This window comes from Astyanax mexicanus, chromosome 20 (assembly GCF_023375975.1).
Source record: "Astyanax mexicanus isolate ESR-SI-001 chromosome 20, AstMex3_surface, whole genome shotgun sequence".
In the NCBI taxonomy this organism is placed as follows: Eukaryota; Metazoa; Chordata; class Actinopteri; order Characiformes; family Acestrorhamphidae; genus Astyanax; species Astyanax mexicanus.
This window is the reverse complement of record NC_064427.1, coordinates 2,187,512-2,203,703: the sequence shown is the minus strand read 5'-3', so window position 1 is coordinate 2,203,703 and position 16,192 is coordinate 2,187,512. Positions and strand designations below refer to the sequence as shown.

At 36.7% G+C, this 16,192-nt stretch overlaps 1 protein-coding gene across 1 annotated transcript; it reads right to left on the bottom strand.

Annotated features, from left to right (window-relative positions):
* Positions 1–852: 852 nt before the first annotated feature.
* pargl (poly (ADP-ribose) glycohydrolase, like) lies at positions 853–15,968 on the bottom strand. Its single transcript, XM_007250268.4, has 16 exons — positions 15,635–15,968; positions 14,221–14,871; positions 13,997–14,086; positions 12,786–12,872; positions 12,568–12,639; positions 11,529–11,615; positions 10,648–10,808; positions 9,650–9,729; positions 9,144–9,216; positions 8,992–9,067; positions 8,155–8,302; positions 7,683–7,761; positions 7,346–7,454; positions 4,662–4,770; positions 4,404–4,532; positions 853–3,277 (listed from the first exon to the last, which is right to left on the bottom strand). Exons 2-16 carry the CDS (start codon positions 14,869–14,871, stop codon positions 3,165–3,167), a joined length of 2,064 nt encoding a protein of 687 aa, XP_007250330.3. The 5' UTR covers positions 15,635–15,968; the 3' UTR covers positions 853–3,164.
* Between the last annotated feature and the right edge of the window lie 224 nt (positions 15,969–16,192).

Below are 16,192 nucleotides of genomic sequence, written 5' to 3'. Positions count from 1 at the left end.
TGCTTGTTTTTTTTCTAACAATTTTATTGTATTGCTTATATTTTATTCTATCCTGACACATTTCTAGGATTTCCCTTTCCTGTCCAAACATGTTTTAAACACAGTGCTCTGCCATAACTCTCTATCTGGCAGCACTGAGGAGAGTAAAAGAGGCACTAAACCCTAAAAAAAAAAATATATATATATATATATATATATATTTTTTTTTTTTTTTTTTTTTCATTAATAGCTGAAATGTGGTCCTTTAAAGTAACGAAATATACAGTACCTATAGTTCTGCTTATTTTTTTTGTAAATTATTCCTAACCGTTAAAAAACACTTTTATTGTTCTGTGCATTGATTAAGATTCCATGTTTTTTGGTATGCAGACACATCACAATATGTAAATCAGTTAATCGATAATCCCGCCCCCCTGGTTTTGTTTAACCATCTGCGTCTCACCACAGTCAGAGGTACACTGCTCTGCTCAATCAGCTCTCCCTTCTGCCCCGTCCCTAAACCCATACATCATCTAGTGCCCCTCCTGGAGCATTGCACTGACAAAGATAGTGATACTGATACTGAATAACAGTGCACATCAAAATCTAAAGACACGGACAATTCTTACCAGATGCCACCAGTTACCATCATTATTATTAAAATGCCATAACACACCTATGGTGTTAGTTCACGTGGTCTTGCCATGAGCACACTGTCAAGTGTCCAAACCTCAAAATGTGTCTATACACTGAGTGTTCCCAAGCTGTTACACACAGCTGTCCCATGACTTTTGGCAGGTTAGTCTATGTATAATCCCAAAGGCTTAGGAAACATCCAGGTACAGCAGGGTATAAAAAAAAAAAAAACACCGATGGAGTAAAGTATGATTTATTATTTGTGCAGGTTTCTTTTTAATTTAATGATAATACATCTTCAAATTATTGTTCAGAATGAACCATACTGAATACTTCCGTTCAGAATGCTGAACACATATTCTAAAAACGTATATTTATGAACATAAAATGGCATAAAAAATCAAGAAAACCTAATTTCGCTGGTATTTCACACCATTTCGTATTCATCAGAAACATTCATAAATTCAACATAAAAAAATCAATTAAAGTAAAAAAAGGAACTGCCCCTTTATTAAGTCTAATTAAACATCATTCTGTATTAAACCTCACTTATACTTAAGTTTACCATTAAGTGATTTAATTCCCACAGTGTTTTTAACCAAATAAAACACCAAATAAAAAATAAAATAGACAAGATAAGGTGGGGAAGATGGTACTGTTAGAATATATCAGTCCAGACTGGGTTATAAAACAATTTCTAAAGTTCTAAGAGACCCATAGTAAGCCATTATCTATAAATTATAAACGAGAGCATTACCATAAACTATAAACATTGGCGAATTTTCTCAGGATTGGCTGAAAGTTCCAGATGAACACTATCTAGCCTGAGATAATTACAGTACAGTGTTGATGACCGAGTAAACAATTAGCACTAATATCAGTGAACTGATTTACCAAAGAAACTTCAGTGCTCATTTCACTTTTCTAAAAAGAAAAACATTCCTAGAACATCTCTAAGCCAATCACATTGCAAGGCTGGCACTACAGTAACTGTAGGAGAATAACATTTAAACATGGTGGTGGTAGTGGGTCAGTGTAGCACAGTGTTTTGACGCCTTGGGATCTGTTTATTACTTTATGATCTGAAGCTAAAATACAATCAGTTTAATCAGTAAGACAACAAAGATCCAAATCAAAAAGGCAAAACCAAAAAAAAAGCCCGATCAAAGTAAGAAAACTAGATGCTGTGGTAATGCTATAAAAACAGATGCATTCAGTTTAAAGGGGACATATTAGACCTTTCTTTGAACAAAATCACTACTCTTCCCAGTTTCAGTTTCTTTCAGAATGAGCCGTTTAAGGGCTCTGTCACTTTTATGCAAATGAGCCATTGCTGGCCATACCCTATGTATACTTTGAGCATTTATCAAATGTCAGTATTAGCTTGAACTAAATGGTTAATGCTTGATTACGACAGAAGCAGAAAACTCATTATTTGAAAGTTCTTACATATCCCTCTCACATCTGCTGACTTGCAGACGCAGAGAACAGGTACAGATCCCACCCTCAGAGAAAGTCTGCTGGCTGATCCTAAAGCTGTATACTGACTGAGGTTCTCTCCCAAAATGGGGTGGGGCGCTTATGGTGGTTGACAGGTTTCTTTATTGTGAATCGCAATAAGACAGCATCCTAACGGCTCATAGAAGCAAATGATTCCTGACACCAAACTAAACTTTCAACTGATTCACAGAAAAATGATTTTTTTTTTTCAGTTTTCTGTAAATTCAAAAATCTATTTTTTCTTAATATGTCCCCTTTAAGCAGACATTTAATGCTATAAAACCAAAAAGTACATTCAATTTTAAAGCAGTTCTGTCAAGAAGAGTGTCATTACCAGGCTGTTGCAGCTCTAGGCCCATTTAACCCACCGGAAAAGGTAGTATCACTAACAGATGAACTAAATATATTCACCAGGTAGCGATAACGACAGGTACAGCTTATTTACTAGCTAATAAAAATATATTACAGTTGTACGGTTCTGTGTGAAGGACTGATTCAATGTGACACAAACATAAAGAATGGATAATGAACTGTATAAAACTCCTGTTTTCACTGCTGTTGATGAGAAGGGCAGCCATCTTGGATTCTGACCTCAGGGTTGGTGAAGCTCTTCCTACCAGTTTCCTACTAGGAACTTACAATTACAGAAATTACAGCATCTGTAAGTTAAAACTAAGCGAAACTACCCTCATTAATACCCTGTACCACAGTCATTTTTCAGATTATAAAAAAACATGAATACCGCCCAACCCCAATCTCTACATCTACAATTTTGGCAATTTGAGTACTGTTATCACAATTTGCATATCATAACGATAATACCACATAAAAAAAATAAACACCTAATTTACAATCATTATATAAAGTGCAACACTATAGGCAAACGAATTCAGTTTCCAATTATATTGCAGATATAACACAAAACCCTGAAACCAAACGATTATTCAATTCCTTCATTCCAGTTTCTTCCAGCATCTGAAGATAAATGAAGTGCATCTGTCTCTCCAACGTTTTCCTCCCGAGATCCTCAGAACGTCTACGTTCACCTTTCACAGATGACTAGAGGCAGACCCAGTCTTATCCTGGATGAACTCAAACACACTCTTTGACTTATAATGCTGTTTCTCCTCACAGTAGCGCACCAGCAGTGTGTACAGACGACCTGTGGAAGGAGATGGAACACTTTCATCTAATCCAGCATATACTGTATTACGTCCAAATGGAGATAAATTTACTAGGCATGCACCTTTATAATTCATTTATACCAAATAATGACTAGCTTATTTTAGCTTATTTAATACTGCAGTGTTTTTTCTCTAACATTAGAACTGTTTTAAACAGCGGCGCTGTGTACAGTGCAGGCAGGGAGTGAGGGAGAGAGCTGAAAGTGAGAGCAAACACACGGCAGGTTTAAGTTAGAGCTTAGAGTCTCTGCCCAAACCCAAACTAACCTGAGGCCTGACCCAATTTTCCCACCACTTTTTTCGGGCCAGGTCAGGTTCTGTTTATTAATGCTATATTAATTTTATATAAAGCTATGGCGTGATAATCACAATAGTAAAGTAACAAATCAAAAGTTGCAAAAGTTAGAATGTTATAATCACAGCTCTAAACCCCATTTTTAGTCATTATTAATTATATTACAGTAGACGGGGAGATCAGTTCTAAAAAACCTTGTTATTAAATAATAGGTCTATGCTTCTTCAGTGTTGCAATGTTAATTAACATCATTCTGAACATTGCTGATTTTGCTCATTTAAACAGCCTGAAAATATTTTTTAAAATGTTGGGTTTAAATCGTCTCAGAATCACAAAAACAGTTAATGTGGTGGGTTGGGTCGGGCATGATTTTTTCACTTTTACTTTCTTCTTACATAAATGAAAATAAAATGTAAAATAAAATTCAGAGTCACTGAATCACATTCTGTATCACTTTACAAACGGTGTGTATTCCAGCTGAAAGACGTACAAATATAAGTAGTATAGCACTACTGAGGTAAATACTGTATATCGTGTTTTGTTGGTCTGCCGGGATATTAAAAAGATTAAGTGTTTAATTATTTTTTGTAGCTATGTAATCGCTTGCTTCCTTTGAAGCAAGAAAAAATATTTATATTAATAATTTAACTGATTAAATCGTAAAGAGTACAAAAATAAATTAAAACTTTGGTCGTTCAGATTCAGATTGGTTAATTTAGTTCGCTTTGAGCCCAAAACCATTTTTTGTGCATCTTTATACTGTAAAATACTGCTTACCAATATTCAATAATACAGATTAATATACTAACCCACGCTGACTCGTTTGGTCTTCAGTAATTTGTGTATTTGCCGTAGCTCTCGTGCCTGGGCACTGTTCCTAAAAGTGAAGAACGCCAGGCTTCTTCCAGCAACAGCTGCAGCCATCATCTGAATCAGAGCTTTAAACAAAACCCAAACAATATTTAATTTTTTTTTTATTACATTTGGTTTGATAAAACCAATTATTTTCAGGTTATTTATGTATAATCTCTCTATGTCTGATGTTTACAATCAGTGCTGCCCCTCACCTTTGAGCTCTGGATCACCTTTAAAAGCTCCACATCCCCAGTTTCCAGTTGCAATATCAGGAGTGTATTCAAGGGGAACAGATGGATCTGGCCTAAAGCCAACATAGGCCTTAAAAACAAAAATATATATGTAAATATATATGAGAATAAAAATCAGTATTTCAGAATTAAACATACAGTTGTGGTCAAAAGTTTACATACACTTGTAAAAAAACATAATGTTATGGCTGTCTTGAGTTTTCAATAAGTTCTACAACTCTTATTTTTCTGTGATAGAGTGATCGGAACACATACATGTTTGTCACAAAAAACAGTCATAAAATTTGGTTCTTTCATAAATTTATTATGGGTCTGCTGAAAATGTCACCAAATCTGCTGGGTCAAAAATATACATACAGCAACATTAGTATTTGGTTACATGTCCCTTGGCCATTTTCACGGCAACTAGGCGCTTTTGGTAGCCATCCACAAGCTCCTGGCAAGCTTCAGGTCGAATGTTTGACCACTCTTCTTGACAGAATTGGTGCAGTTCAGCTAAATGTGATGGTTTTCTTGCATGAACCCGTTTCTTTAGCACTGTCCACATGTTCTCAATGGGGTTTAAGTCAGGACTTTGGGAAGGCCATTCTAAAACCTTAATTCTAGCCTGGTTTAGCCATTCCTTTACCACTTTTGATGTGTGTTTTGGGTCATTGTCTTGTTGGAACACCCAACTGCGCCCAAGACCCAACCTTCGGGCTGATGGTTTTAAGTTTTCCTGCAGAATTTGGAGGTAATCCTCCTTCTTCATTATCCCATTTACTTTCTGCAAAGAACCAGTTCCACTGGCAGCAAAACATCCCCAGAGCATAATACTACCACCACCATGCTTGACAGTAGGCATGGTGTTCCTGGGATTAAAGGCCTCACCTTTTCTCCTCCAAACATATTGCTGGGTGTTGTGGCCAAACAGCTCAATTTTTGTTTCGTCTGACCAGAGAACTTTCCTCCAGAAGGTTTTATCTTTGTCCATGTGATCAGCAGCAAACTTCAGCCGAGTCTTAAGGTGCCTTTTCTGGAGCAAGGGCTTCTTTCTTGCACGGCAGCCTCTCAGTCCATGGCGATGTAAAACACGCTTGACTGTGGAGACTGACACCTGTGTTCCATCAGCTTCCAAATCCTTGCAGACCTGCTTCTTGGTGATTCTTGGTTGACTCTTGACCATCCTGACCAATCTCCTCTCGGCAGCATGTGATAGCTTGCGTTTTCTTCCTGATCGTGGCAGTGACACAACTGTTCCATGCACTTTATACTTGCGTATAATTGTCTGCACAGTTGCTCTTGGGACCTGTAGCTGCTTTGAAATGGCTCCAAGTGACTTCCCTGACTTGTTCAAGTCAATAATTCGCTTTTTCAGATCCACACTGAGTTCCTTTGACTTTCCCATTGTAGCTTTTGTAGCTGAGTCTAATCACTGGGTCAAATGAGCCCTATTTAAATGGGCTCATGAGAAGTCAACAGCTGTAGTCAATCAGAATCACTTACAAGAAGTGAAGAGGCCATGACATGAAGCTAATTTGATTGACACAACTCGCTACATCACCAAAATTGACAAATTTTGTTGCTGTATGTATATTTTTGACCCAGCAGATTTGGTGACATTTTCAGCAGACCCATAATAAATTTATGAAAGAACCAAATTTTATGACTGTTTTTTGTGACAAACATGTATGTGTTCCGATCACTCTATCACAGAAAAATAAGAGTTGTAGAACTTATTGAAAACTCAAGACAGACATAACATTATGTTTTTTTACAAGTGTATGTAAACTTTTGACCACAACTGTATAAACTTCACATGCTCACACAAAGTTGTGAATTTAATATTTTTTATCATTTAATATGCTTATATTTGCTTCATATTTGGACAAGTGCAAACTTTAACAGTGCAGATTGATTTAGAGCATGTATTTGCTATCGTAAGACAGGTAAAGTACACCTAGCACAGCTCAACATGTACAAAAGACTAATTCTCTTAATTAATCACGGGTGTGGTTAATTTTGGGCGTAACATGAAATAAACCAATCAGCGTTTTACTTGCTCATCATTCCCTTTAAGAGCCAGGTGCGCTCTGACTTTGGCGAATTGTTATTTTAACAGCGTAGCTACGTGGACGCATCCAACGCTTCTCAGAAATTTACTTAAACACACTTCACTTAGAGACCACCATGCCCATCAACATAGATATATTCACAAGAACTGTTGCTATTGAAAAAATGCAGGCTAAAGGCGTGAAAACTGTGAAGACTGTTTGTGGGGTCTAAGATAGCTATGAGCATCGTGACATCCCTTGCAGAGGGTGTAAGATAGAGCCAATAGTGTTTTTACTGCACTTAAAGCTGCATATGTAAAAAATATATATATATATATATATATATATATATATATATATATATATATATATATATTTGCCTGGTATCCCCCTACAGTTGTGGAGTGTGAGGCACAAGGCTAAATACCTTATAAACACAGTGATTTATGAACATGAACTGAATACTGATACTTATTTTCTGTTATTCTAGATACAAACTCCAGGTACTTATTTTGCAATACGTTTATACATTTTATCCCATGCTATATATGGGTACCTATATATAGATCTGTTCACATATTTACTACATCAGTGTTCCAGAGAAGCTCTGACCTTGTTGAGTTCTCGCTGTATATTTTCTTTCGTGTACTGATCCTTGGGGTTATGGAAGTTCAAAGCATCGATGGCAACAATCTGACACAAGCGCCTTTTCCACTTGTCCCTGTAACAGAAATCACTTACAGTAAGACAGGTTCACTCCAGCCATAATGGGGATATCAGAGCAGAAATTCCAACATCCAAGTTCAACTGCAAAGCGGCAATAATTCCAAATGCAGCATCAATTTTTTAACATTTACTGCATTTTACTTTCTGTATCTCAATAAAACATGTGTTGAAACCAGTTTAAGCACCAGTTTAAAGCACTGTTCTTGCAATGTTTTTTTTTTACCTTTTGGTATCATCCTCATATGGACCGAGCCATTTAAAGGTATCACTGTAGCCAGAGCTGACGCTATAAGTCTGGGCACCTGAGGGGAAAAGCAAAAGAGCACAGGTTTCAGGTTTTAGCCTGAATAATGTAAAGCTCAATAACCTTAAGATTATTAACTGATCAGTATAGTGATTTATCAGTCTACTCATGCTTTATTAGAGGTCTATAACACTCAAATGCCTTCCCCACTGCCTTATAAAAAGGCTCTAAAAGGTAGTTTGGTAGATTGTCTGGCTAGTGTGCCTATTGTTGAGAGATTGTTGAATGCTAGACATGCCTCCACAATGCAGTTAAAGACATTTTGTCCAGTTTTCTACAGTGTTACTAAAACTATATTGTCTTCAGATGCTGTTATTAACTCAATGATACCCATCAACAAGAAATGATGCACAAAACCAATCGTCTTTTTTTTCAGCTGCATGGCTACTACCTGTGATCTTCAGGCACTCATTGTCGCCCAGTTTCTCAGTGAAGAGCCTGGCCACGATCAGTTCAGGGCACATGAGGAAGCGGATCTCTTCTTGGACAAGTCCGTTACCCAGCACCCCTCCACCTACGTACTTGGCTGCAAAATCCACCTGTACAGTAAGAAAAATAAAGGAGTTATTGTGTGCGAATCTTGTGAAATATGGTGGTCTTTTTGCTTTTAGGTTTACCCATGTACACATGTTGTACCTTACAAATGTGTACTAATGCCAAGTTCACACTATATGACTTTTAGAGTTCACAATAAATTATACAATATTTCTCTGTGGAAAATCACTGATTTATTTGGCTGCTTTCAAACATTGTTGAGTTTAAAATAGTGAGTCTAAAATGAATGGGTTCATATGGAGCAATTGAGCAAAATCATAATTTATAAATATCTAATAATTTTTATACAGATTTTTTTCCTCGACACAGAATGATATCAACTGTTTCAGTACCACAGACATAATATTTAAAGCTTTTAAACTCTAGCTAGAAACCTTTTTAACTGACCAACCATTCAGCTCAGAGTAGCTCCTGACTCACAGTTGTCAACTGGTCTAGATATTAAACCTGCTAGATGTTTGACGGGCTTCTGTGACCGGCCGGCGACTAATCAGTGAGCATCTTTTATGCATGAGTTCTGAGTTTATAAGTTCTGTAGTGTTTTATTTTTTTTGGTAATCAACAAAAAATAAAAAAAACACTACAGAAAAGATGGGCTAGAATCGGGCAGCGTGAACTAGGCATAATCTTTAAAACCTGACAAATGAAGTGATTTGCAATACGAAAGACGAACCTGCAGCAAGCCTTTACCCTCTGTCTCAATGAAGCCTTCAGAAAAGACCTGAAGGTGGGTCAAAATCTCTGTTTTCCTAGAAGTAAAAAACATACTCAAAATGTTGTTTGTGGTTGAATTAGTTATTGCAACCTAAACCTAAAATCCCTTACTTTTGCCAGTTGGGAAGTTCCTTTGGTGGAATGCAGATTCTTTCAAAGGTCACCAGTCCTCTGGGTCTTGTTTCTGTTGCACGACAAAATAATAACTATGATAACCCTGTATTATAGCTGCAACTTTATAAATACTGTATAAACCTAATACTTCAAAAGTTCAACTGACCTTTGACCTTTTGACATGTTATTTTAAACAAGAAATTAAAGAAATTAAAAGACTTTTATTTGGTATCACATTTAAATAATTCAGAATTTATTACACTCAAAGGAGGAAAAAAATGCTGACCCACTGGTTATGAACTATATTATTATTAAGATGTTTCTGATTTAGAATAATGCTTACTTATGTGCTTTTGTGTATGTAAATTTTAACAATATTATTATAAATAATTCCACAGAATTGTACATGAACTTTAGAAAAATGTTCCGTTAGGAACTTTGTATTTCTAAAAATACAAGTGAAATCCGGAAAGGAAATCCAGAAGCTGCTGTGAGTTTAGTACCTTCATTGGTTACAGTGTTGAAGTAATGGAACAGGGCTCTCAGCTTCTCTATCTTCCGTGGAGACGGTTCACCGAACAGACTGCAGACGTACATGAAAAACATCTTAGAAATGTCAACTTAAAGGACAAAATATTCCCTGTTAGTAGATTTACACCATTTAGGAACGTCTTTTGCAGAATCCAATATTGTCACTTTAAACAATTATACGCAAAATAGTGGTGTTCATAGTAATCAATCATGTTTTTCTTCTCTTTAAGAATAAGTGTTTCATAATGGATATTTAAATGGAAATAAAAGAATAAATGACATTATATTATATTATAATGTATTAGTGATTATAGTAGTAATTTGCTTTAAAATACTCGTTGCAATACATTTTTCTGTGATTTAATCATTATTTTAAAAAATTCTGATTCATATTTTTAAAATGCTTATATTTCCCTCTATTTTCGGAAGGGGGCAGTAATAACAATGCAGTATGGTGTGGATTTGGCAGATTAAATACTTTTTAAGGTAGTTGTGATTGTTTTAAATTAGAATGTTTTTATGTGTTGGTTTAATTAATTAATTGAGCTTAATTGAGGGATATAATAAAGGAAATAAATGCTAGTGTAGCTCCATATTCCACACTCAAAAATCTGAAAAGAGGGAATGTGCAATCAGCTGTATGTGTGTGTGTGTGCATGAGAGAGAGAGAGAGAAAGAGAGGCTAAATTTTAGCATTAATAAAAAAAGTAATCTACTTTCTGAACTCGACAGTAGCCACGCTGTGTTATAACGCTAAAACTTCACCAGGCTTTGTAAATTTGTTCGCATAATTAACATTTCCAGATCATTCCAGAACATACCAATTATAAAAATCTAGACAAAAAAAAGATTTAAAAAGAACAAAAATACCATAACTAAAACAAAATTGGTTCAAATGCTTAAGAACAACCCAGGAACCACCAAGGGTTCCAGAATCAACCAACAGACAGGAAGTGGGGGGGGCTCATACTTGCTGAAGTTGATGGTGGGAAAATTGGAATATTCGCTGTGGGGCTTGGTGCTGTTGCGATGAGGGAAGGTGCAGAAGAAGGCGTTGGCCAACAGGCAGGAGATCTGGCCCTGGGACAGAGTTATGGCGTGGCTGCGGTTCTGTTTCAGTAGTGGAATGGCCTGAGCACAAGCAAAACATACAACATACAGCTGGTTGCAAAGTTGCCATTTTGGAGATAAGTGACAATTGGAGTGACAGTGACAATATATGTATACAGTGCTGGAAAAAATAAGAAACCACTTATAAAATGATGAGTTTCTTTGATTTTACAAAATTGAAAACCTTTGGAATATAATCAAGAGGAAGATGGATGATCACAAGCCATCAAACCACCAAACTGAACTGCTTGAATTTTTGCACCAGGAGTAAAGCAGCATAAAGTTATCCAAAAGCAGTGTGTAAGACTGGTGGAGGAGAACATGATGCCAAGATGCATGAAAACTGTGATTAAAAACCAGGATTATTCTACCAAATATTGATTTCTGAACTCTTAAAACTCTTTATGAATATGAACTTGTTTTCTTTGCATTATTTGAGATCTGAAAGCTCTGCATCTTTTTTGTTACTTGGCCCATTTCTCATTTTCTGCAAATAAATTCTCTATATGAATATTTTTATTTGGAATTTGGGAGAAATGTTGTCTGTAGTTTATAGAATTAAACAACAATGTTAATTTTACTCAAACATAAACCTATAAATAGCAACATCAGAGAAACTGATTCAGAAACTGAAATGGTCTCTTATTTTTTTTCCAGAGCTGTATATAAATACATCAAGCTAAGGACCAAACAATAACAGTAACATAAACAGTTTGGACATATGAACAATTCAGATCTTACGTGTTGGATGACATGCGGCAGCCGCACTGCCAGTTCTGCCATCTTTGGGATTAAGATGGAAAAGTTGTTCTCACGCTTGTTTACTTGCTGGAGAGCAAATTTGGATAAATAACATACATTATTATCATATTTTTGCTGCATACATTTATTACACAGCACATAGTAAAACATTGCTTAAGTACACTTACACTTACTTCGGTTTGCCAGTGCTTGAGCCTGCTACTTTTAAGTCCCTTTAAGCCCCCCGATTGAACCTTCCCCTCTTAAATCAGCCCACTCCACTGAAGTCTACTCCTTTTATGCCTGCTCCTTTCAAGCTCCCTCCATTTCCAAGCCTGCTCCTTTCAGGTCAGCTCATTTTGATTTTTTATACTTTACGTCTGCTTGTTTTGAGCCCCCTTATCTTGAGCCTGCTGCCTGTCAGTCCCATTCAGTTAAGCTGCTTTAAAGCCTTTTCCACTAAAGTTTACTGCATTTGAGCCTGCTCCATTTCCAAGCCTGCTCAATTTAGGTCAGCTCATTTTGAACCGGCATCTGAAGTCTGCCCCCTTATCTTGAACATGCCATTTTTAAGTCAGCTCCACTCTTCCACTTAAGTTTACTCTTACCTTTTGAGCCTGCTTCCTTTGAGTCAGCTCATTCTGAGCCCCCTTCACTTGAGTCCTCTTTTTTCGAGTCAGCTCCTTTCAAGTCAGTCCACTTGAGACTGTTTTTTTTTGAGTGAGCTTCTTTTGAGTCCCTTCCACTACATCCAGCTTATTTTGAGTGAGCTCATTTAAAGTCTCTTCAACTTGAATCTGCTTATTTCAAGCCTCCTTCTCTTGAGCCTGCCCCATCACATTTTAGCTCAACTGTTTTTAAGCCTCCTCTACTTAAGTCTGCTCCTTTTGGGCCTTCTCCATTTGCTCCTTTTGCTCTGTTCAAACCCCCTCCTCTTAATAGATACTGAATCAGAACCCAATATTGTGATTTTTATTGTATCGCCAAGTTTTTGCTAATACACAGCTCTACTGATAACAATGCTGATCATCTTACCAACCTCAACATAGGTCTCAAGGGCATGAAACTTCCATTCTCTTTGGTATGATTGATTGTAAGACATAATGGCCATCTGAAATAACAGAAAAAAAGATAATTTAATAGCATGTATGTGCTGTAAAGGTTCTACTTCATCGGATTATAAGATTATAAATATAATATAGTAAGGACTAATACAAGTAAAAAGTGTATTAGTATTTGTATTATGCAGTACTGTACCGCTACATCTTTTATGGATGCTTTCTTCTTAAGAGAATTTAAGGCATTCACTGTCGCGTCCCAACGAGACTTGGGTCCAGTCTTTGGCTGAAATGAATGAAAAGATAGATGATGAATGGTTGAATATAAACTCTTTCAATATGCAAAGAAAGATCTGCATAATATAGTAGTATCATGGGTTATATTATTATTTGTTCATTGCTTGTATGGAGCATTTTAAGGGTGAGGCCTAGCGCCCTCTTCTGTCACTCTGTCGATACACATGAAGTCAAACACCACCTCTTTTTCAACATAATAGAAACTATGGGGGGAGATGAGATGATGAGTGCTGTCTCTCAGGCTAAGTATACTTAACATGGAAAAGTACATAATTTTAGCATTAATGTCCCAACTAAGCTTCTTTAATATATTTACATTGCACTAAAATGCATTAATTTTTAATGGGCATAAGGAGCCTAGTGCATCCCAAATTTATCCACATTAAGAGAGTTGGTGGCTGACTTCACATGTATCTGGGGAGGCACGTATTAGTCTTCAGCCTCCTTGTGCTGGACTAGTAAGTTCATATAAACAGGCATTGGGTAATTAGCCTTCCGAATTGGGGAGAAATTTCGAAAAAAAAATGTGAAAAAGCGTACAGAACCATGTTTCCAAAAAGACCAGTGGTGGGCAGTTAATTCTCCCACTAATTCTGATAACAGATTGACCTGAATCCCTCTAAAAATGTAGTAATTATATGGTTTTGATCAGTTATTACTGTTAGGAGTTTATGTTACAATTATTCAATAAAAAGCTGAAGCAAGCTTAGTAAAACAAACAGCATTATATCATTATTTAAAAGAACATTTACATAAACAATTCCAAATAGAATGTTTTTGCAGTAAAGACCAACATTAGTTTCACTTAAAAAATATATATTATTATATGGTCTGTAATATAATTGCCCAATTTTGCTCTTTCTGTTTTCGGCTTAGAAAAGTAAAAGTTCAGTAAAGTTCAGCCAGGCTATAAAATGTCCAGGTGTGGTCAAGACCAAACACGGTAGATGTGAAAGCACCATCAAATCACATTAAATCCAGCAAACCTTAAAATAAACTGAAAAAAAAAAACCCAAATACATTAAAACAGGAATAATAATAATACTGTTTTCTTGCATCATTACCTAACAATGTGGTCCCTGCTAGTGCTAGTGAAAGTGCATGTAGACTTACAAAATCTGTGGGTAATTTCACGTGTAGGTTGTCCCAAGCATGTGGTTGACCCTTATATGGAACAAATCTGTCATCACGAGACTCGTTTATCTGTTGATAGAAATAATTTACATTGATAATCGTTTTAATGTTTAATCTTCACTAAATAAAAGACACTGGACTTTGCAATGTAAATAAACAACGATACAATTAGATGAGTAAAGGTAAGACATTTGGAGCCGTACATCTATAAGCACAGTGTGATCACGGTTCGGCTCCAGCTTGTCCGGGTCCATGTGGCACTCTGGCTCTCTCTTCAGCTTCTCTCCAGTGTTGGGGGGTGACCCCCAGCCCGCGGCTTCATCGTACGAGGTCTGACTGAGCTTGCGTTTTACTGATTGTGAGTTTGGTGGCGCGCCGTTTGAGCTGGTTCCAGGCGAGGCTGTTGTGTTTGAGTCTGAACTTTTTGAGCCTAGTGGACGCCCTTCAGTTGAACCCATTGCAGTTTCTTTCTGATCAGCTTTTTTGTGATCAGGTTCTTTCTGATCAGCTTTTTTGTTATCAGGTCCTTTCTGTTTAGGTCCTTTCTGATCAGATCCTTTTTGGTCAGGTGCTTTTGAGTTCACTTTTTGCGGGTTTGGTACTTTTGAGCTTTCTCCACCTTGGGGCGACCCGTCTCCTCCTTTACCAGCAGCTCCTTCTGAGTTTGTTATTTTCAGAGCGTCGAGTTTCAGATTTTCTACTTTCGAGGTCGATCCTTTCCCTTCAGCTTCTTTTGAGTTCACTTTCTTCTGGGTCTGGTCTATGTTCTGGTCAGTTCTCTTTGAGCTGCTTTCAGAATTCAAGTCAGGATTCAGGATTTGCTTCATTTGGGAACTGTCATTCTTAGGATTCATCTATGAGAAAAGAGGAGGAGAGAATGAAAATAAATACCACAAAGCAGACACTCTCAAAGAATAACATACATCAATTCTGTAAAAATAAATAAACTGTATATAAAATGCATTAAACTGGTGAGACGTGACCACTGTGTACTCAAACTGAAACTGATTCAGAAACTGAAGTGGTCTCTTAATTTTTTTCAGAGTTGTACGTATATTTATTCTAAGTAGCTAAAACTTAATACAACAAAAATAAAATGACGTTTAATTCTAAAAAAAAAATAATAATAATAAATAACATGTAGAATTGACGCATAAAGTAATTCATTAATTCTGACCTTTGAGATAACGTTGTTTGTAAGTAACGTTATTTCAGAATGGAAATTCAACGTTTGTTCAACATTACCTGGTTATTTAGTAACTTTTGCTAGTTAGCTAACGTTAAGTAGCCTGGTTAGGTTATAGGTCATCTGGGAAAATGTAACTAATGCAGCCAATAAATAACGTTTATTTAATGTTCTTTGCTCTCAGTGTTGTTTAAAGTGATTTTTTATTTAATTAAAGAGTAAACCAGTGAGATAATCGAGTTTATAAACGTTTATTTGGAATATTTTCAGAACAGCAGGTTAACTAAAGAGCATGTAAACATTTCCGCTTTCGATTTGTCAGAAAAGCCACAGCGAGTTAAACCCACAGCTTCAGCTTCACTGCGGCATACAGAGCAGCCTGACAGCGAATAAACCTGTACTAAAATAAAGGATAAACTTCATTTACTCACTTTATCTTCATCTGTGTGAGGAACCCGCGGGTATCAGCCTGTTCTGAACAGCGAGCAGAGCTGAACTGCATTATAACCGAATGTGAAAGTAAAGGAGTGTAATAAAAACAGGAGGAGCTGATTTTACCCAGAAACCAAATACTGACAGAAACTCAGTCAATCACTATCAGAGCACAAATGCTCCTCAGAGATCATGTGAACCTTCTTATCGTTCCTCTGAGACCAACGTCTTATTAATTAGCTAGATAAATACTCATTTCGAAACTAGTAGTTTCGTGTTAGCCTCGAGGCTAACTACTGTACTGTGTTTTCCTTAAGCAGCTGCATGTCATTCTGCCCTTGACCGCTTCTACCAGCAGGTGGCGCCAAAACGCGCAAAAAGATCCTCTCAGTGGAGCCGCTGCTGCTTTACAAATGCAGCCTTCTGTACCTTGTGCTTCAACTCACTGTGGCCACTTTATTAGAAACACATATCACCTCACTGGCCGCTTTATTAGAAACACCTATCACCTCACTGGCCACTTTATTAGAAACATCTACCATGTGCTTCTACATTAG

Coding starts and splice junctions, on each gene's coding strand:
- pargl (XM_007250268.4), bottom strand. CDS start 14,871: ATGAATCCTAAGAATGACAGTTCCCAAATGAAGCAAATCCTGAATCCT. Junction 12,640..12,785: donor CATCCATAAAAGATGTAGCG/GTACAGTACTGC, acceptor CTGTTATTTCAG/ATGGCCATTATGTCTTACAA. Junction 9,217..9,649: donor CAACACTGTAACCAATGAAG/GTACTAAACTCA, acceptor GTCGTGCAACAG/AAACAAGACCCAGAGGACTG.